Below are 23,479 nucleotides of genomic sequence, written 5' to 3' on the forward strand. Positions count from 1 at the left end.
AAAGGTTAGGTAAAATCTCACAACAAGAAGCGACAGAGCAATTAGACGAAAAGAAGCAGAAATTACAAGCATTAGCCAAACGACTCAGAAGATACAAAAAAAGTGAAAATAGAAGGAAACAAAACCAAACATTCAACACAAACCAAAAGAAATTTTACCAGACAATAGATAACACACACATTAAAATAAACAATCCACCAAACATAACAGACATGGAACACTTCTGGAGCAACATATGGTCAAACCCGGTACAATATAACAGGCATGCACGGTGGATACAAGCAGAAACAGACACATACAAGATGATACCACAAATGCCTGAAGTGATAATTTTGCAACATGAAGTCACCCAAGCAATTAATTCTACTCACAATTGGAAAGCCCCTGGAAATGACAAAATAGCAAATTTCTGGTTAAAGAAGTTCACCTCAACACATTCACATCTAACTAAATTATTTAACATTATATATAAAAACAAAGATGAGGTGACTTACCGAACAAAAGCGCTGGCAGGTCGATAGACACACAAACAAACACAAACATACACACAAAATTCAAGCTTTCGCAACAAACTGTTGCCTCATCAGGAAAGAGGGAAGGAGAGGGGAAGACGAAAGGAAGTGGGTTTTAAGGGAGAGGGTAAGGAGTCATTCCAATCCCGGGAGCGGAAAGACTTACCTTAGGGGGAAAAAAGGACAGGTATACACTCGCACACACGCACATATCCATCCACACATACAGACACAAGCAGACATATTTAAATACAAAGAGTTTGGGCAGAGATGTCAGTCGAGGCAGAAGTGTAGAGGCAAAGAAGTTGTTGAAAGACAGGTGAGGTATGAGTGGCGGCAACATGAAATTAGCGGAGATTGAGGCCTGGCGGATGACGAGAAGAGAGGATATACTGAAGGGCAAGTTCCCATCTCCGGAGTTCGGATAGGTTGGTGTTGGTGGGAAGTATCCAGATAACCCGGACGGTGTAACACTGTGCCAAGATGTGCTGGCTGTGCACCAAGGCATGTTTAGCCACAGGGTGATCCTCATTACCAACAAACACTGTCTGCCTGTGTCCATTCATGCGAATGGACAGTTTGTTGCTGGTCATTCCCACATAGAATGCATCACAGTGTAGGCAGGTCAGTTGGTAAATCACGTGGGTGCTTTCACACGTGGCTCTGCCTCTGATCGTGTACACCTTCCGGGTTACAGGACTGGAGTAGGTGGTGGTGGGAGGGTGCATGGGACAGGTTTTGCATCGGGGGCGGTTACAAGGATAGGAGCCAGAGGGTAGGGAAGGTGGTTTGGGGATTTCATAGGGATGAACTAAGAGGTTACGAAGGTTAGGTGGACGGCGGAAAGACACTCTTGGTGGAGTGGGGAGGATTTCATGAAGGATGGATCTCATTTCAGGGCAGGATTTGAGGAAGTCGTATCCCTGCTGGAGAGCCACATTCAGAGTCTGGTCCAGTCCCGGAAAGTATCCTGTCACAAGTGGGGCACTTTTGTGGTTCTTCTGTGGGGGATTCTGGGTTTGGGGGGACGAGGAAGTGGCTCTGGTTATTTGCTTCTGTACCAGGTCGGGAGGGTAGTTGCGGGATGCGAAAGCTGTTTTCAGGTTGTTGGTGTAATGATTCAGGGATTCCGGACTGGAGCAGATTCGTTTGCCACGAAGACCTAGGCTGTAGGGAAGGGACCGTTTGATGTGGAATGGGTGGCAGCTGTCATAATGGAGGTACTGTTGCTTGTTGGTGGGTTTGATGTGGACGGACGTGTGAAGTTGGCCATTGGACAGGTGGAGGTCAACGTCAAGGAAAGTGGCATGGGATTTGGAGTAGGACCAGGTGAAACTGATGGAACCATAGGAGTTGAGGTTGGAGAGGAAATTCTGGAGTTCTTCTTCACTGTGAGTCCAGATCATGAAGATGTCATCAATAACTCTGTACCAAATTTTGGGTTGGCAGACTCGGGTAACCAAGAAGGCTTCCTCTAAGCAACCCATGAATAGGTTGGCGTACGAGGGAGCCATCCTGGTGCCCATGGCTGTTCCCTTTAATTGTTGGTATGTCTGGCCCTCAAAAGTGAAGAAGTTGTGGGTCAGAATGAAGCTGGCTAAGGTGATGAGGAAAGAGGTTTTAGGTAGGGTGGCAGGTGATCGGCGTGAAAGGAAATGCTCCATCGCAGCGAGGCCCTGGACGTGCGGAATATTTGTGTATAAGGACGTGGCATCAATGGTTACCTATGTCCAGGCGGAGCTTCAAGGAATCCTCAGAACCTTAGGCCCCCTGCAAAACCTTTCACCTGACTCCATCAACCTCCTGACCCCACCAACACCCCGCACTCCTACCTTCTACCTTCTTCCTAAAATCCACAAACCCAATCATCCCGGCCGCCCCATTGTAGCTGGTTACCAAGCCCCCACAGAACGTATCTCTGCCTATGTAGATCAACACCTTCAACCCATTACATGCAGTCTCCCATCCTTCATCAAGGACACCAACCACTTCCTTGAACGCCTGGAATCCTTACCCAATCTGTTACCCCCGGAAACCATCCTTGTAACCATTGATGCCACGTCCTTATACACAAATATTCCGCACGTCCAGGGCCTCGCTGCGATGGAGCATTTCCTTTCACGCCGATCACCTGCCACCCTACCTAAAACCTCTTTCCTCATCACCTTAGCCAGCTTCATTCTGACCCACAACTTCTTCACTTTTGAGGGCCAGACATACCAACAATTAAAGGGAACAGCCATGGGCACCAGGATGGCTCCCTCGTACGCCAACCTATTCATGGGTTGCTTAGAGGAAGCCTTCTTGGTTACCCAAGTCTGCCAACCCAAAGTTTGGTACAGATTTATTGATGACATCTTCATGATCTGGACTCACAGTGAAGAAGAACTCCAGAATTTCCTCTCCAACCTCAACTCCTTTGGTTCCATCAGTTTCACCTGGTCCTACTCCAAATCCCATGCCACTTTCCTTGACGTTGACCTCCACCTGTCCAATGGCCAACTTCACACGTCCGTCCACATCAAACCCACCAACAAGCAACAGTACCTCCATTATGACAGCTGCCACCCATTCCACATCAAACGGTCCCTTCCCTACAGCCTAGGTCTTCGTGGCAAACGAATCTGCTCCAGTCCGGAATCCCTGAATCATTACACCAACAACCTGAAAACAGCTTTCGCATCCCGCAACTACCCTCCCGACCTGGTACAGAAGCAAATAACCAGAGCCACTTCCTCGTCCCCCCAAACCCAGAATCCCCCACAGAAGAACCACAAAAGTGCCCCACTTGTGACAGGATACTTTCCGGGACTGGACCAGACTCTGAATGTGGCTCTCCAGCAGGGATACGACTTCCTCAAATCCTGCCCTGAAATGAGATCCATCCTTCATGAAATCCTCCCCACTCCACCAAGAGTGTCTTTCCGCTGTCCACCTAACCTTCGTAACCTCTTAGTTCATCCCTATGAAATCCCCAAACCACCTTCCCTACCCTCTGGCTCCTATCCTTGTAACCGCCCCCGATGCAAAACCTGTCCCATGCACCCTCCCACCACCACCTACTCCAGTCCTGTAACCCAGAAGGTGTACACGATCAGAGGCAGAGCCACGTGTGAAAGCACCCACGTGATTTACCAACTGACCTGCCTACACTGTGATGCATTCTATGTGGGAATGACCAGCAACAAACTGTCCATTCGCATGAATGGACACAGGCAGACAGTGTTTGTTGGTAATGAGGATCACCCTGTGGCTAAACATGCCTTGGTGCACAGCCAGCACATCTTGGCACAGTGTTACACCGTCCGGGTTATCTGGATACTTCCCACCAACACCAACCTATCCGAACTCCGGAGATGGGAACTTGCCCTTCAGTATATCCTCTCTTCTCGTCATCCGCCAGGCCTCAATCTCCGCTAATTTCATGTTGCCGCCACTCATACCTCACCTGTCTTTCAACAACTTCTTTGCCTCTACACTTCTGCCTCGATTGACATCTCTGCCCAAACTCTTTGTATTTAAATATGTCTGCTTGTGTCTGTATGTGTGGATGGATATGTGCGTGTGTGCGAGTGTATACCTGTCCTTTTTTTCCCCCTAAGGTAAGTCTTTCCGCTCCCGGGATTGGAATGACTCCTTACCCTCTCCCTTAAAACCCACTTCCTTTCGTCTTCCCCTCTCCTTCCCTCTTTCCTGATGAGGCAACAGTTTGTTGCGAAAGCTTGAATTTTGTGTGTATGTTTCTGTTTGTGTGTGTGTCTATCGACCTGCCAGCGCTTTTGTTCGGTAAGTCACCTCATCTTTGTTTTTATATATAATTTTTCCCACGTGGAATGTTTCCTTCCATTACATTGATATCATTAATTTGAATCCAACAATTACGTTTGTTATTGTCACTGTTGCATTTCGAAATCTTTTCTGTCGTCTTATTTTCCTCTTTCTGTTTTTGCCAGTAGTTTCACTTTGTATTCACCTTCTCCTTTTTACCGTAATCTGCTATACTATTTTATCCCGCCTATATATATACCCAATAATACGTAACCCACTTCCAAACCATAACCAAAAAAATATTTTTTTTTTGCGGCTTTCAGCACTACCGCCGATATAATATCCACCGTTTCTAGTTCACAAACAGCTCCTTTCACCTTTTAAACAACCATTTCGGCCAGTTCTAATAACTTTCGCTTTATTTCCATTTCCGTTTTTCCCACATCACTGATCATTTTTAGCCGCTTCCCACAGGTTTTAACGCCATTATTTCTTCGTCAGACAATTGTTAGCCTCATTTTCATAATCTGCCACCACAATACCACTCCTTTTAATATACTACACGCAGTTTTTTCGAAATTTTCCCGAATTTCTCCGTCCTTTAACGTGTTTTGGCGGCAACACAACCACCTAACCTTTATGCACATCGTTGTCTACCAACCCAAGTCCAACATAGCCCAGCTGTAACCAACACCTTTTCGCCTTTTTTCATTCCAGATCGCCAGTTTCTTTCCGGTTCACCTTTATCTCTCCCCATATATTTTTATTTTTATTTTCATTTTCATTTCACCTCATGTTACACTTTCCACCTTCTAATACCATGTCACCCTCACAACACCCCCACAATGACCCCATTAAGTTTTATTTACATTCCCTCCGCAAACATGCCTTCGCCCTAGCCAGATTACGCTCGCATATTTTATTTTCTCAGGCTTGTCTGACATTTGGCATTACCCCCAAAGGCCTCACACTCAAAGTTCCCATCTCTGGCTGCAACCCTTCCTTCCATCAGTCCCTATACCAGTTCCAAACTGAACAATCCATTGCCCTCACCCACCTAATCCTTCACCTACACATCAACTCAGCCAATGAACACACCCGTCAACTCCTATCCTTAATAAAAGTCCTTAATCTTTCCTCTCCCACATCCACACCGGCTGTTCAGAGCATCCTCCTACAGGCCAACCGTAAATTAGAACAGCATGCCACCCTCCACCTCAAAAAACTATCCAATCTCCTGGTTTCCCACCTCCGGAAAGGCAACTCACTCACCCTTCACAACCTTTCCAGCAAACCTCAACCTCCTCTCATTGCACACAAACCCAGTCTCTCCCATCTACTCAATCTTCCACTTCCAGCTCCACTCCCTCCAAAACCTCAAAATTCCGATCAACACAGTCTGGAACCACAACACCCTAATTCAGTAGTTAACCTTTCCTCCAAACCTCTCTCCCAATCCGAAACCTCTGTCCTATCCAAAGGCCTCACCTTCAGCCCCACTCCCAGATTCAACCAAACAGCCCTCGTCAAAGATTTACTGTCCTACACTCGTACTCTCTGCTGGAAGTATCACTTTGCCACGAAGAAAAATGATCCTAATCCTACTCCTAATGATCCGACTCCTCAAGACACCATCCAAATTGAACCCTGCCTGGAACAGTTCCGTCCTCCGTCACAGCGGGACCCACCTCCTCTTCCTCAAAATCACCCTCTCCAAACCTTCCAGGAATTTCTGACTTCCAGCCTTGCATCTCAATCCTTCTTAAAAAACCTTAATCCTACACCCAACATCACCACTGCTGAAGCCCAGGCTATCCGTGATCTGAAGGCTGACCGATCCATCGTCATTCTTCCGGCGGACAAGGGTTCCACGACCGTGGTACTTGATCGTCGGGAGTATGTGGCTGAGGGACTGCGTCAGCTTTCAGACAACACCACATACAAAGTTTGCCAAGGTAACCCCATTCCCTATGTCCAGGCGGAGCTTCAAGGAATCCTCAGAACCTTAGGCCCCCTGCAAAACCTTTCACCTGACTCCATCAACCTCCTGACCCCACCAACACCCCGCACTCCTACCTTCTACCTTCTTCCTAAAATCCACAAACCCAATCATCCCGGCCGCCCCATTGTAGCTGGTTACCAAGCCCCCACAGAACGTATCTCTGCCTATGTAGATCAACACCTTCAACCCATTACATGCAGTCTCCCATCCTTCATCAAGGACACCAACCACTTCCTTGAACGCCTGGAATCCTTACCCAATCTGTTACCCCCGGAAACCATCCTTGTAACCATTGATGCCACGTCCTTATACACAAATATTCCGCACGTCCAGGGCCTCGCTGCGATGGAGCATTTCCTTTCACGCCGATCACCTGCCACCCTACCTAAAACCTCTTTCCTCATCACCTTAGCCAGCTTCATTCTGACCCACAACTTCTTCACTTTTGAGGGCCAGACATACCAACAATTAAAGGGAACAGCCATGGGCACCAGGATGGCTCCCTCGTACGCCAACCTATTCATGGGTTGCTTAGAGGAAGCCTTCTTGGTTACCCAAGTCTGCCAACCCAAAGTTTGGTACAGATTTATTGATGACATCTTCATGATCTGGACTCACAGTGAAGAAGAACTCCAGAATTTCCTCTCCAACCTCAACTCCTTTGGTTCCATCAGTTTCACCTGGTCCTACTCCAAATCCCATGCCACTTTCCTTGACGTTGACCTCCACCTGTCCAATGGCCAACTTCACACGTCCGTCCACATCAAACCCACCAACAAGCAACAGTACCTCCATTATGACAGCTGCCACCCATTCCACATCAAACGGTCCCTTCCCTACAGCCTAGGTCTTCGTGGCAAACGAATCTGCTCCAGTCCGGAATCCCTGAATCATTACACCAACAACCTGAAAACAGCTTTCGCATCCCGCAACTACCCTCCCGACCTGGTACAGAAGCAAATAACCAGAGCCACTTCCTCGTCCCCCCAAACCCAGAATCCCCCACAGAAGAACCACAAAAGTGCCCCACTTGTGACAGGATACTTTCCGGGACTGGACCAGACTCTGAATGTGGCTCTCCAGCAGGGATACGACTTCCTCAAATCCTGCCCTGAAATGAGATCCATCCTTCATGAAATCCTCCCCACTCCACCAAGAGTGTCTTTCCGCCGTCCACCTAACCTTCGTAACCTCTTAGTTCATCCCTATGAAATCCCCAAACCACCTTCCCTACCCTCTGGCTCCTATCCTTGTAACCGCCCCCGATGCAAAACCTGTCCCATGCACCCTCCCACCACCACCTACTCCAGTCCTGTAACCCGGAAGGTGTACACGATCAGAGGCAGAGCCACGTGTGAAAGCACCCACGTGATTTACCAACTGACCTGCCTACACTGTGATGCATTCTATGTGGGAATGACCAGCAACAAACTGTCCATTCGCATGAATGGACACAGGCAGACAGTGTTTGTTGGTAATGAGGATCACCCTGTGGCTAAACATGCCTTGGTGCACAGCCAGCACATCTTGGCACAGTGTTACACCGTCCGGGTTATCTGGATACTTCCCACCAACACCAACCTATCCGAACTCCGGAGATGGGAACTTGCCCTTCAGTATATCCTCTCTTCTCGTCATCCGCCAGGCCTCAATCTCCGCTAATTTCATGTTGCCGCCACTCATACCTCACCTGTCTTTCAACAACTTCTTTGCCTCTACACTTCTGCCTCGATTGACATCTCTGCCCAAACTCTTTGTATTTAAATATGTCTGCTTGTGTCTGTATGTGTGGATGGATATGTGCGTGTGTGCGAGTGTATACCTGTCCTTTTTTCCCCCTAAGGTAAGTCTTTCCGCTCCCGGGATTGGAATGACTCCTTACCCTCTCCCTTAAAACCCACTTCCTTTCGTCTTCCCCTCTCCTTCCCTCTTTCCTGATGAGGCAACAGTTTGTTGCGAAAGCTTGAATTTTGTGTGTATGTTTGTGTTTGTTTGTGTGTCTATCGACCTGCCAGCGCTTTTGTTCGGTAAGTCACCTCATCTTTGTTTTTATATATAATTTTTCCCACGTGGAATGTTTCCTTCCATTACATTAAATTATTTAACAGTTACATTGCAGACCCATACACATTCCCTGATACACTTACACACGGAATAACATATCTGAAACCTAAAGATCAAGCAGACACAGCAAACCCAGCAAAATATCGCCCCATAACATGCCTACCAACAATATACAAAATATTAACTTCAGTCATTAAACAGAAATTAATGACACATACAACACAGAACAAAATTATAAATGAAGAACAAAAAGGCTGTTGCAAAGGAGCACGAGGATGTAAAGAGCAACTGATAATAGATGCAGAGGTGACATATCAAGCTAAAACTAAACAAAGGTCGCTACACTACGCATACATTGATTACCAAAAAGCTTTTGATAGTGTACCCCACTCATGGTTACTACAAATATTGGAAATAAAACAAAGTAGATCCTAAATTGATACAGTTCCTAAACATAGTAATGAAAAATTGGAAAACCACACTTAATATCCAAACAAATTCAAATAATATCACATCACAGCCAATACAGATTAAGCGTGGAATATACCAAGGAGACTCATTAAGTCCTTTCTGGTTCTGCCTTGCTCTGAACCCACTATCCAACATGCTAAATAATACAAATTATGGATACAATATTACTGGAACATACCCACACAAAATCACACATTTGCTATACATGGATGATCTAAAACTACTGGCAGCAACAAATCAACAACTCAACCAATTACTAAAGATAACAGAAGGATTCAGCAATGATATAAATATGGCTTTTGGAACAGACAAATGTAAGAAAAATAGCATAGTCAAGGGAAAACATACTAAACAAGAAGATTACATATTGGATAACCACAGCGACTGCATAGAAGCGATGGAAAAAACGGATGCCTATAAATATCTAGGATACAGACAAAAAATAGGAATAGATAATACAAATATCAAAGAAGAACTAAAAGAAAAATATAGACAAAGACTAACAAAAATACTGAAAACAGAATTGACAGCAAGAAACAAGACAAAAGCTATAAATACCTATGCCATACCAATATTGACCTACTCATTTGGAGTAGTGAAATGGAGTAACACAGACCTAGAAGCACTCAATACACTAACACGATCACAATGCCACAAATATAGAATACATCACATACATTCAGCAACAGAAAGATTCACATTAAGCAGAAAGGAAGGGGATTTATCGACATAAAAAACCTACATTATGGACAGGTAGACAATTTAAGAAAATTCTTTCTAGAACGAGCAGAAACTAGCAAAATACATAAGGCAATCACTCATATAAATACATCGGCTACACCACTGCAATTTCATAACCACTTCTACAACCCTTTAGATCACATAACATCAACAGACATGAAGAAAGTAAATTGGAAAAAGAAAACACTACATGGCAAGCACCCGTATCATCTAACACAGCCACACATCGATCAAGACGCATCCAACACACGGCTAAGAAAAGGCAATATATACAGTGAGACAGAAGGATTCATGATTGCAATACAGGATCAAACAATAAACACCAGGTATTACAGCAAGCATATTATCAAAGATCCCAATACCACAACGGATAAATGCAGACTTTGTAAACAACAAATAGAAACAGTAGATCACATCACCAGCGGATGTACAATACTAGCAAATACAGAATACCCCAGAAGACATGACAATGTCGCAAAAATAATACATCAACAGCTTGCCTTACAACATAAACTTTTAAAACAACACATTCCTACATACAAGTATACACCACAAAATGTACTGGAGAATGATGAATACAAATTATACTGCTACAGAACCATTATAACAGATAAAACAACGCCACATAACAAACCTGACATCATACTCACCAATAAAAAGAAGAAATTAACACAACTAATCGAAATATCCATACCCAATACAACAAATATACAAAAGAAAACAGGAGAAAAAATTGAAAAATTCATCCAACTGGCTGAGGAAGTCAAAGACATGTGGCATCAGGATAAAGTTGACATCATACCAATTATACTATCAACTACAGGAGTCATACCACACAATATCCACCAGTACATCAATGCAATACAGCTACATCCAAACATATATATACAGCTACAGAAATCCGTAATTATTGATACATGTTCAATTACCCGAAAGTTCCTAAATGCAATATAACACATACCGTACAGTTAAAAGTAAGTGACGCTTGATCAAGGTCCGCGTCACTCCATTTTTAACCGGACTTAACGTCTGAGAAAGTGAAGATAATAATAATAATAATAATAATAAAATGACTACAAATCAAGAAGTTGAGGAAGAGTGGACAGGTTTTCCATTCACTGCAGAGAACAGTAACATCCACCAGCACTTTGACAGAAATGGAATCCAACATACAGTCACAAGAATGGAGGAATGTGTGTGGATCTGAAGTGATGCGTCACCAATGTAACAAAGTTGAGACAGCAGGATACCACAGGATGAGAACTGTCGTCTTACGGGCCACCAAGAAGAGAATGTCAGCAACTGCGAATAACCACATGTGGAAGCACTTCTTATAAACAGCCATTGGTTGGCAATGTGCAGTGTTACTGACAGACTTTCGAGTAACCACCAGAATGTGATGGTGATTAGGAAAATCATATTTAGAAACTGGAGTGCAGGTGTCAGTCATTAGCCATAGGTTTTTGGTGCAGGCAATTTGAGGCCTCCTCACTGTGTCCCTCTTAAGGCATAAATTGTGATTCTATCATTGGACTGGGTTTCCTGGCTTTGCATTATGGGATATTTGATTGAAGTGGCACATTCTGAAGCTCAACAGGGTTTCATTCCCCACAGATACCAAAGCCTATGATATTAAATTGACAAAATATGATGTTAAAGGCCTTAACACTGCTACAACACTATAATGGTCCCTCAAGTTCAACTCATCTGATAAGATTCCAGCAGAAACAAGAAAGACAACCTGCTTCGACATAAGGCCTCCTGGAAGTCACTGATAATCGCAAATCATGCTCAGTCACGGACATTGGCACCCATTTGTTTGGGTGGCATCAATCCAAAGAACTGGGTCCTTAGATGGGTTACTGTAAATTGATAGACCACTGCTAGCCAGTCTTACATCATATACAGTAGCAGTGAATACCTGTACTGGAGTCATCAAGATTTTGGTTATTTGCTAGACTCAATCCAAAGAACCTGAGAACCAGCCTACTGGGCTCAATTGTGGACAACCCAAGAGAAACTGCCCCTGCCATTGTTCACAGTGTCTAAGTTGCAACTGTAACCCTGAATCCGCCAATAAATTAACCTTGTAGACCGCAGCCCAACAGTAATCCACTCCGCTGGAATATGGTGTACTTTGAGTTCATATATCACTGTTTTAGAGGACTGGTAGTTCGCACCAACCATCATGTCAAGAACCATGATTTCACCAAATCTGCACCCAGCCATAACTGACCTATTTCCACGAAGTGCTTTGCTATTTAAAATGACATAAGGGTACTTTATCAAAATACAGCATATGGAGGAATAACAAACCTGCAATATGACATGAAAGACATTTATTAAATGAATGAAAATATCAATCAGTGTATGCTGAATTTAATTTTTATTGGGATAATCACTATGGATTGTTGAATATTTAATACAGACTAGAATACTTAACTGATTACAAATTCTGGATTACTCCATCAGGTTACTTTGATTTAGTGTGAATAGTAAATAAATTAAAACAACCTTGCTGTTTATTTGCATCAATGGAAATTATAAATTTTATTTTATCAGTAAATGTTGGACAAACATACCTGAAACTTTCTCCTCTGAGGTATGTTTTGCATCTATTTGTTTTTCCAGCTTCTCTTTCTTTACAAAATATCTCTTTGGTTTTGCAAATTTGTCTCCACTATAGGAACTGCCCTGAGATGAGTGTTCCTCCTATAATTTATTAATAATACTAAATTAGAAACATATAAGAGAGACGATGTGTCCCAAAACATGAAGCAGTAGTATACACACACATCTCTGGATATTAAGGATTAGGTCTTACTTGTTAGCTGGTGTTCAGCCATGTTCCCTGATTTGCACAGGAACTTAAAAACTTCAAGCACAACTGTCATGAGCCTTGTGCATTTGTGATACAATAATTTAAATGAGATAAATTATAGTTGCATCACTATAAATATAAGTATACAATGGCGTTTTGTCACTGTAAATAGTAGATTCAGTTTCCAAATATACAAGTAATACAACAACAAACACATAAATGAAATCTGACCTTGACCATAGATTGGATTAACGTGTTGAGCTTTTCCAGAGCAGCACGTGATTTATTGTCCTTTTGTAATGTTTTTTTCTTATCACTTTCATCGTCAGATGACTCTGTGCCATCCTTCTTCGTGCTGAAGAATGCAAATATTGTTTTCTCACCCTGCCTCAAAGGCTGCAGGATACGTAACACACATTGCCTGTAGGGAAAAGGGAAACATAAAGAAATATGAGGGTGACACTGGAGATTTTAGATAATCAAACAAGGATTAGTTTTAAAAAATGATTTTTTTTAAATATTCCATTTTAACATAGATAAATTTTTGCATTCAATGAAATCACTCCTTAAAGCAATGATGCCATTTTTCATGAGGTCATCTGCTGATAAAAATGTGATTTCATGCAGTTTACCTTTTATTTTTGGAAACAAAAAGAAAACACAAGGTGCTTGGTCAGGACCTGTATTGTAAAGAGGGCTCATGGTCCTGACCTTCAAGCATCCAGATATTCAGGTGTTAGTTTTGTTGTAAGTGGCGATGCATCATTATGATGAACAATTATTTTTCCTTTTGAGTGTTTTCCACAAACTTTTTCAAAAATCTGCAGTAAACAGAGATTTTTCTACCAATCAGCAGTAGTGGTAAGTCTGCTTCTAATGCTATGTAGCAATATGGCCCATTTTTTTTTTTTTTTTAAAAAGGCACCTGTCTTCCTACCAGCACTGAGAATTTGTTAGTCCTTTTCTACACTTACAGTAACTGGTTTTGATCAATGTCTGATCATCCTTAGACAATTACATACTCCATGCTGTTGGAGCTGGCGGCATGGAGCACTATGGTAACTGCTCTTGGCTGGTATGAAGAGCAAGTTGCTCAGTGCACACAAAATCTTTAAATGATGACAATTAATGAAATATTAGAGATAACTGAACATACTACATAGCAATAAACTTGCAGAACATTAGGAAATAGCTGTCAAATATAAGCAAATTTCATCTGCTTTTAGAACCATCTCATGAGATCAGTTCCGAAGTTTTGTTTTTGATATGGGCATACTACGTTCCTGACAAATCGAGCTCCTAGTGAGAAACTGAAGTGATTGGATCTTTCTTCACAAGGCCATATAAAATGAGAGCACATAAATTACCTTAACACAGTGTTGGAAACCCATTGAAATAGTACATCCTTCCAACTAATTCACCCAGGAGGAGGTTCCAGAGCTTCATAACACTGTATTTCTCAGTCTCTTATGTATGTTGTACAACGTTCAACTGACAGAAAAAAAAGACATTTCATGCCAGAAAAAAAAAACTATAGCAGTTACATGTAAGGACAGACTACCTCCATAAAAATAGGACGATTCATCCTAAACAGCCAGATAAACATGTGAATTATTACCCTTCTGTACAAGCTGCTTAGTAGTGTGATTTCTAATCACTGATATGTATGGTTTATATAGCAACAACGAGATTTGATATCTTCAGATACACTTACTTTCCACCACTATACAACTGGAATTATTTTTTAAAAGCTATATATTTCAAAATTGTTTACAAAACAACCTTATCCCTTTCAAATCACTCTCCTTTACAACTAATACATTTGTCCTACCGGTGTTTCCAATGCTCGAAGCATTTTCTTACTGATCTTTAGAAATGGCTGACAGTTCCTCCCTCATTTTTTTCTTGGCTTCTTGGTTGGTTGGTTTGGGGAAGGAGACCAGACAGCGTGGTCATCGGTCTCATCGGATTAGGGAAGGATTGGGAAGGAAGTCGGCCGTGCCCTTTCAGAGGAACCATCCCGGCATTTGCCTGGAGTGATTTAGGGAAATTACGGAAAACCTAAATCAGGATGGCCGGATGCGAGATTGAACCGTCGTCCTCCCGAATGCGAGTCCAGTGTCTAACCACTGCGCCACCCCGCTCGGTCTTGACTTCTTCAATATTGTCAAATCAGTGTCCTTTCATGCCCCTTTTCATGTGAGGAAATAAGAAAAAGTCACACAGAGCCAGGTAAGGCAAGTAAGATGCATGGGGCAGTGGAACCATGCCATTTTTAGCCAAAAACTGTCCAACAGAGATGGCTGTGTCTGCAAGTGTGTTGCCATGGTGGAAGAACCAGTCTCCTGTCTGCCACAAATTGGGTCTTTTTTGATGAACACTTTGCACAGTCTTCTTATAAAACTTCCAAATAAAACACTTGACTCATGGTCGGACCTGAGCGAACAAAATCTGAATGAATTTTTTTAGATTCGGGCAGTTGATGGACATCCAGAACAAGGTCTGTCACCATCTGACATGTCACTATTTTTAAACTGAGTAAATCACTCGTACATTTGAGTTTTTCTCTTCGTGTCATCTTGGTAAGCTGTTTCAACATTAAAACAGTTTCAGCATCATTTTTACTGAGTAGGAAACAAAATTTCACAGCTGCACACTGTTCACTTAAAACTTTCCATCATAAAGAACAAAACAAGAACAAAACAGTGCTAGCAAAAACAGTCACTGCAGATGAACAGAACAAGCCGGATTGAAAACATGCAATGCATTGTGCTATACGCGCCTAGCATCATAAATGCATACTACACAAGTTCCGCCCATGGCAATGTTGTTCTAGACTATTATTTATTTGTACTCTCTCATATACCAAAAGCTGTTCTCGCACAGTAAGCAGCACATCAGCAACTTGTCATGTATAATACAACAAGAAGCAGCACCATTAGGTTACTATTACCTGTGCAAGATTATATCTTCTGACAAATTATGGGATTTGTTGGGGAGAATAAAACTATCTAAAGATGTCTAAGATGTGAAAATCAGTTTCAGCAATATAGAAAATATGTGACCTGACTATGAATAAAGTTACTATAAAATAATTGACAACTACTGTGACTCTGCTAGTTTGTGGAAATACAAATTTTCATACGAAGTTCAGCATGTTACAGGTGTGTCACCAATGAGAGACTGGAAGCATAACATTCACAGATTTAGGAAATTTGTTTACATTAAAATTGGATGTTTTCTAATGCTGTCTGCTCTGAATCCAAATCATATTTAATAAAGAGAGTGATTTTGCAGCAGTAAGACTACAAGTTTGTGCTCAGCAGGAAGTAAATACAGACCTATACATCCAGATTTCAAAATGTGATGCTTCAAGTAACTAATAAGGAAGAACTGAATAGAATGGGGGAGACAAGAAATTTGTGGCACAACTTGACCAAAGAAAGCAATCTGTTGACAGGACACACTTGAGTCATCAAGGGATCACCAATTTAGTACTGGATGGAAGTGTGGGGGTAAACATCATAGAGGGAGACCAAGAGAGGAATACATTTAACAGATTCAGAAAGTGTAGCTTGCAGTAGTTATTCACAGATGAAGAGGCTCACAAGGGATGGAGTAGCATGAAGAGCTGCATCAAACCAGTTTTCGGACTGAAGACGACAAAAGCAACAACACAGTTTCTCTCAGCCACTTTATGCACGAGCAGAATGATTTGTTCAACGAGGTTATAGTCACTTAGTTGTTCTGCTCTTGCCTTACTTTAATAATGTTCTGTTCAAGAGACAATACGTTTGTAATACAGAAAAAATTTGAGGATTTGGACACACAAAAATATTAATACTGTATCCCTGCCACTGAAGAAATGTTCTATTTGATCAACAGATGATGACCCAAGTACTAACGATATTGTGTAATCATTTCCTTCAGCAGGGTACTAGACATGTAAAAAACAGGGAAAGGCTAGTGAAGAGGATACAGATTAACAACACAGTTCATATTTCAGAGCGTGTGAATATATTCACCGAAAAAGATGACATTACCATGCAACAAGGAAATCCCAGTCAGTCATGAACAGATATGGGCAGGAATGTAACAGTAAACAGAAAACTGAAAGAATTAAATGAAAGTATTGGATATGTTGTACTCCTGTGGAGCTGATGCCTAATCAACCTGAGGAATTTTTAGGGCATGGAACATGATTTTTTTTTCTCTGCCAATGTTTCATATATATGAAAAATCCCAAATTTCACATTTGTTGAGCCACTTCAAAAGTTATACCATTTCCAGTAACAGGGGGACAGACTGAAAACAGAGGCACGGCTGAGCATATGGTACAATTTCAGGTGTTCGGTTGAGCTGCTGATTTCATTTTATGCACAACATTTTTGTGATCGGTCCAGTCCTCTTTTTCAAGTGCATTTATCTTAACTGCTATGCATACACTCCGCCTGGTCTCTGAAAGCAAATCATGAACCAAGCACACTGTGAAAACCTGAGAGATAATAGCTAAATATGTCTGTACTTGAGCGTCCTTAAGCCACCAGTATTCAAGCATAGTTCCTTCGAGAACAGCATTAGCAATATACAACCTCTTCTTCACAAGTTTGAATTTTTTTTTGGCCATCAGGGATGTTGTTGTTGTTGTGGTCTTCAGTCCTGAGACTGGTTTGATGCAGCTCTCCATGCTACCCTATCCTGTGCAAGTTTCTTCATCTCCCAGTACCTATTGCAACCTACATCCTTCTGAATCTGCTTAGGGTATTCATCTCTTGGTCTCCCTCTACAATTTTTACCCTCCACACTGCCCTCCAACGCTAAATTTGTGATCCCTTGATGCCTCAGAACATGTCCTACCAACCAGTCGCTTCTTCTCGTCAAGTTGTGCCACAAACTCCTCTTCTCGCCAATTCTATTCAGTACCTCCTCATTACTTATGTGATCGACCTATCTAATCTTCAGCATTCTTCTGTAGCACCACATTTCGAAAGCATCTATTCTCTTCCTGTCCAAACTATTTATTGTCCATGTTTCACTTCCATACACGGCTACACTCCATGCAAGTACTTTCAGAAACGACTTCCTGACGCTTAAATCTATACTCGATGTTAACAAATTTCTCTTCTTCAGAAACGCTTTCCTTGCTATTGCCAGTCCACATTTTATATCCTCTCTACTTCGATCATCATCAGTTATTTTGCTTTCCAAATAGCAAAACTCCTTTACTACTTTAAGTGTCTCATTTCCTAATCTAATTCCCTCAGCATCACCCGACTTAATTCGACTACATTCCATTATCCTTGTTTTGCTTTTGTTGATGTTCATCTTATATCCTCCTTTCAAGACACTATCCATTCCGTTCAACTGCTCTTCCAAGTCCTTTGCTGTCTCTGACAGAATTACAATGTCATCGGCGAACCTCAAAGTTTTTATTTCTTCTCCATGTATACCTACTCCAAATTTTTCTTTTGTTTCCTTTACTGCTTGCTCAATATACAGATTGAATAACATTAGGGAGAGGCTACAACCCTGTCTCACTCCCTTCCCAACCACTGCTTCCCTTTCATGCCCCTCGACTCATATAACTTCAATCTGGTTTCTGTACAAATTGTAAACAGCCTTTCAGTCCCTGTATTTTACCCCTGCTACCTTTAAAATTTGAAAGAGAGTATTCCAGTCAACATTGTCAAAAGCTTTCTCTAAGTCTACAAATGCTAGAAACGTAGGTTTGCCTTTCCTTAATCTTTCTTCTAAGACAAATCGTAAGGTCAGTATTGCCTCACATGTTCCAACATTTCTACAGAATCCAAACTGATCTTCCCCCAGGTCGGCTTCTACCAGTTTTTCCATTCGTCTGTAAAGAATTCTTGTTAGTATTTTGCAGCTGTGACTTATTAAACAGATAGTTTGGTAATTTTCACTTCTGTCAACACCTGCTTTCTTTGGGATTGGAATTATTATATTCTTCTTGAAGTCTCAGGGTATTTCGCCTGCCTCATACATCTTGCTCACCAGATGGTAGAGTTTTGTCAGGACTGGCTCTCCCAATGCTGTCAGTAGTTCTAATGGAATGTTGTCTACTCCCGGGGCCTTGTTTTGGCTCAGGTCTTTCAGTGCTCTGTCAAACTCTTCACGCAGTATTGTATCTCCCATTCCATCTTCATCATCAGGGATACCTTTTCTATTTCTGACTATTTCTGTCTGCAGCTGGTGCTGAAAAGGACAATACAAATAGAAGCAGCGCACTCACAAGAGCTGGTGCTAAAGCTGCCACAGTGACTGTCCATTCATCCAGCAGAGGTCAAGATCTGACTGTAGCCCAATACCTGTGCCTGGAATGCAGTCATTCTTTTAAGGTAAAGGTCATCCTCTGAGCTCACAGAAAGCATACCAACCAGGAGGTTCATACCAAGAGGATGGTTGTCTGCACATTGCACATGCCATGGTCTCCCAGTCAAAGGGAGTCAAATTTATGAATCAGTAATCATACAAAAGCTCTTCCCAAAGAGATTCTTCTTTTCATCAGTTGTCAATATCATTAGTGGGAGCCCATGCAACATGCATTACTTTATTTTAAAGCCAAAAGAAGGTCTGTGCCTTCTGAACAGAAATGACCCATGCTGGTCTAATGCGAAATGTTGTAGAGCTCTCTCTTCAACAAGTGGCATGAATCACTGAAGGTAGACTTGGCCATTTGCTCCCCATTGTCAGCCCTCCCACAGCTGGATAATATTACGGACCCCAGAATGTCATCTTATGAACGGAGCCTGCATCCTGTAAAATAGACATGTAGGCAGTAGAAAGGACTCTCAAGGAAGAAGGAACTGTCACTCCATACCAATTCACAGGTCTGGGCCTGTAGCACTCCCAAGGCAGAAGAACTGGCTGAGGAGACAGCACTTTGCAAGATGCCAGGAAATATTTATCAAGAGCTGTTCCAAAATGTGCACAGTCTGCTTGATATAATATTGTTGCAAGAACCCACATTTGTACCTGGTTTCATTGTCTACAATGTAGACTTCATTACAAGTGCTCCTAGAGACAATGTGGCCACAGAAGCAATGTGTTACTTCCAGACAGCCAACAAGTTACAAGATACACCCACCATCAGCAAAGAAATTGTACCAGCCTTCCCACCAAGATGCTCAGCACCAGGCTCTGATGAAATGAGAACTCTACAGTTTTGCTGCACCCAGAGTTTCTTAAAGGTCCGTCTCACTTGTGAGCTCCCTCACTTGAGACTCTGAACTGTATTTTTCCTAAATAAAATAGTCCTATATCCTCTGCTGACATTCAACTGATTATATTTTGCTTGGTCATATCCCACACCATTCATAAGGTCTTGGTGAATTTCTTTTCATTTTATTTTAGCCCTATAGTCTTGAATGGCATCAGTAGGGTTTCAAATCTTGGTATGAAATGCTGGAACACAGCTTCCTCCTTGACCAGTGCTCTTCTTTGCAGGAGAGCTTCTGTAAAGTTTGGAAGGTAGGAGACAAGGTACTGGCAGAAGTCAAGCTGTGAGGACGGGGCATGAGTCGTGCTCGGGTAGCTCAGTTGGTAGAGCACTTGCCCGCGAAAGGCAACGGTCCCGAGTTCGAGTCTCAGTCCGGCACACAGTTTTAATCTGCCAGGAAGTTTTAACAAGTTCCTTGTCTACATCCAGAGATGCCACCACATGGGCACAAGATGACGTCATAAACTGGGGAGTCATTGCTTATCATGTGAATATTTTCAACATGGTGTTAGCTCCACTTATTTCTGATGCAGGATCAAGTCAGCTGTTTTTTCTGGTGATATTTTTTGTTTATGAGAACCCCTACACATCTACAAATATTTGTGACTGCTGCTGTTTTAATCCTTGGCCATCTGGGCTGAATGTCAATGAAAACAAAACTCTCTCCACCTCTCTCTGGTCATGACAGGAAGATGGTGGTTAAATACTAACTCACCTTTCAAACTGGCAATACCACAATCCCATCAGTGCACATAGGGAACATCTTCAGGTATCTTGGCCTGCAGTTCTCTGCAACAGGTAAGTGAACATTCAATTCCTGGTGATGCATAACATCACAAATGGGGATCACCAGCTATGCACCTCTGAGAATCCAATGGTGACTGTACACCATTCCTGGACTGTACCATCACATCATTCTGTTCACTCCCATGTGATGCCCCCCTGACTAATTAGCTCCCACTTCTGAACATGGCTTGGATATAATCTAAAGCTGCCGGCTTGGGATTGTTCCTGAATGGTGCAGATAGCAGCCAAAACTTTCCTTAGGCATGCTCAATCATGGAGTCTTGTAGGAGAACACTGATCATGACAATAATCACTTTCCATACAGAACCAGCACTCTCACTGAAGCTGCTGATTTAGCTATCTCAATACTTGTCCAGTCAGTTCTGGACAGAAACTCATTGTGGAATATGTACTTTGCAATATCATATATACAAAAAACTAAAACTAAATATCCGATAAACATTTTTGATACATTTTATGAAAATTTTGTTATCTGGCTCCGCACCTGAGCTGTCAGTGGGTCTAAATGTCATGTGGACGATTTGGCTTTGATTCCCGGAACAACTGAGGATTTTTACTTGGTATGAAGGTGGGAACTGTGTGTACTTAGTTTTATGAGAACAGTTAATGAGCTACTTGAAAAACAAGTAGAACCTCCAGTTTGAGAGTCAATGTTGAAGGTCATGACAAATAGATTAAACACAGTTTCTTCAGATTTTCTGCACTACCACAAATCCGTGTATACCATCAAATAATGGAAACGAGTACTTAGGTACCACATACTAAATACACTCATTGTCTAAGCTAATGAAAAGACACCGATAAATTTTAGCTTACTAAAACAGGCATAATGTGTCAAAATTCTTAGTGCTAATGCACTTCCCACATTCCTCTGTCAATGTATTTTACGTAGTACATTAAATGCTACTTACCTTCCAGTACTATGAGCACACAACATATTTCCAGTTAGAATATTATGCTGGTCAAAGTAGTCTGCTGTTGTATCAAATCTGTAACAGTTGTTCAATATAAGAATGTAACTTTCAATGATACCTAAGCACTTTATTATTTTTTCTTCAATTTGAAAAGTTTAGTGTGCATACTCATTTACAGGAAACACAGTTTACTCATGTTCTGTGTTCACAGAAGTGAACTATATCTATATATGAAATTACAAAACTATATTTATTTAAGAAGGACCAACAGCACATGGAAACAGCTAATGGAAACACCTACAATTACAATTAATATACTACTGAATCACTGTTAGCTTACTATAGAGAAATGATGCTTTGTGGGGTGAGTGAACATGATATGTTTTGTTTTCAAAGCCATTCTCAACCATCCTCTGAGCAGAGCAGCACTACTTCTGTGGATTGGAGGAAGTAATGAAGTTCCCCATATACTCATCAACTTAATCCAAGCAGAGCTATCAGTGGATACCAGGTTACTGGAAGCCCATAAAATGTGCATGTGGTATAGTTGCACATTTAAAGACTTGGAGTCAGTTTTCTGGACAGCCTGGATGGAGTGCAGGACTACAGCAGCCTGTTTGCGGTGCATGATCCACCAACGAGTGTTCATGACATGTGCAATGGTAAACTATGTTCTATATGTATCTGGTGCAAACTGTGTATTATCAAAAGAACATTGTACAATAGGAAGCAAACTGAATGAGGCAGTGCAGTTGTTGAGATGCTGACCTCATATTCGGGAGGATGGAGTTTGCTTTTTCTGATCATCTTCATTAAAGTTTTTCTAAATCAAGTCAGGCAGACCACCTGTCCCATACTTGTAAAAACATAATTATAAACAGAATACAATGCTTCTATCATAGCACAAGAAAATGTGTATATGTTCTGGGCAGAATTAGGGATGTAAAAGAAGGGACCTAGCTGGCAGCTTCAAAGAGATTTAAATCAAAACATCTTGACATATTCACACATTTCTATTTGTTAGCATTAGTACCCATGTGATGTACTATAATGTACTGCGTTAAGTACAGTTACTTGATGTCATGTTATATAACATTATGCATGCGATAATGTCAACCAACATGGCATTTGTCATGTTATGCAATTTGAAGCAATGTGTCAGTAAAGTTTAGGATGCATGCATCCCCACTCTGGGTTACTTCCTATTATGGATGCACACCCACTCTTGGATACTTCCTATTATAGATACGTTCCATTCTCTGGCTCCAAATAAATTTGTGTGTGCTTGTTCTTACATCCAGGATTAACTCGTAAAATGTGTGAAATGTCAAGATGTTTTGATTTAAAAGTCCTTGAAGCTGCCAGATATGTTGAAAAGCTGGTTCCCTTCTTTTCCATCCCTAACTCTGTCCATAACATGTTCACCTTTTTTTGTGCTACAATAGAAGCATTTCTCATTCTGGTTCCCAACTTTCACACTACCATTATTTTCACAATAGTCTGCCATAGCTTGGCAACTGATGTAGATTTAGTTGACTTGGGAGATGACTGATCTGCTATACGTTTTTTTAATTGTGTTTTAAACCATGTTGCTTGTATCGTGGCAACAGATAAAGTTTTTGCAAAACAACAGGATGACCATTAATTACATGTATTTGTCTATGTTCTTAAAAAATTTGAACCAATTTGCAGAATTTTGAAACACAGAAGTAAAGAAAACATACAAAAAGAGGTGTCTTTAATTAAGATGGAGCAAGTCTTCAATTTTATCATAAGAATGCATTTTTTACTCATTTGATTCACTTTCCGTGGATTCAAGTCATGTAACAACGAATTTTATGTGTTACATTTAGCTGGACTTTAAACTACCATATCTTGGCAACAGATAAAGATTATTGGATTAAAATAATTCGTTTTGACTTTATCCATTTATCTATCTTTGTACAAAGTTTGAACAGCTTCATACAAGTTTAAGGTACACAAGTGACAAAATTCAAAAACCTCCAAGAAAAAACATATTCTTTGCATATAAAATACAAATGAAGCAAGATATTTCAAATGGTTAAAACTAATCTTAGACCAAGGTCCAGTATATTGGTGGACCAAATTTGAACCAACTGTCTAGCACCAGTCAAGAAGTCT

General features: G+C 41.5%; 1 protein-coding gene across 3 annotated transcripts in view; it reads right to left on the bottom strand.

The window, feature by feature from the left end:
* LOC124551709 (28S ribosomal protein S31, mitochondrial) overlaps window positions 1-23,479 on the bottom strand; it is a 73,668-nt gene that overhangs the window by 27,586 nt on the left and 22,603 nt on the right. For all 3 annotated transcript variants that reach the window (XM_047126461.1, XM_047126463.1, XM_047126462.1), the window contains exons 2-4: window positions 21,335-21,412; window positions 12,611-12,800; window positions 12,141-12,270 (exon numbers count right to left, since the gene is read on the bottom strand). In XM_047126461.1, the coding sequence (XP_046982417.1) occupies window positions 12,141-12,270; window positions 12,611-12,800; window positions 21,335-21,412 (398 nt within the window). The remainder of the gene's footprint in view (window positions 1-12,140; window positions 12,271-12,610; window positions 12,801-21,334; window positions 21,413-23,479) is intronic.

This window comes from Schistocerca americana, chromosome 1, assembly GCF_021461395.2.
Source record: "Schistocerca americana isolate TAMUIC-IGC-003095 chromosome 1, iqSchAmer2.1, whole genome shotgun sequence".
Taxonomy (NCBI): domain Eukaryota; kingdom Metazoa; phylum Arthropoda; class Insecta; order Orthoptera; family Acrididae; genus Schistocerca; species Schistocerca americana.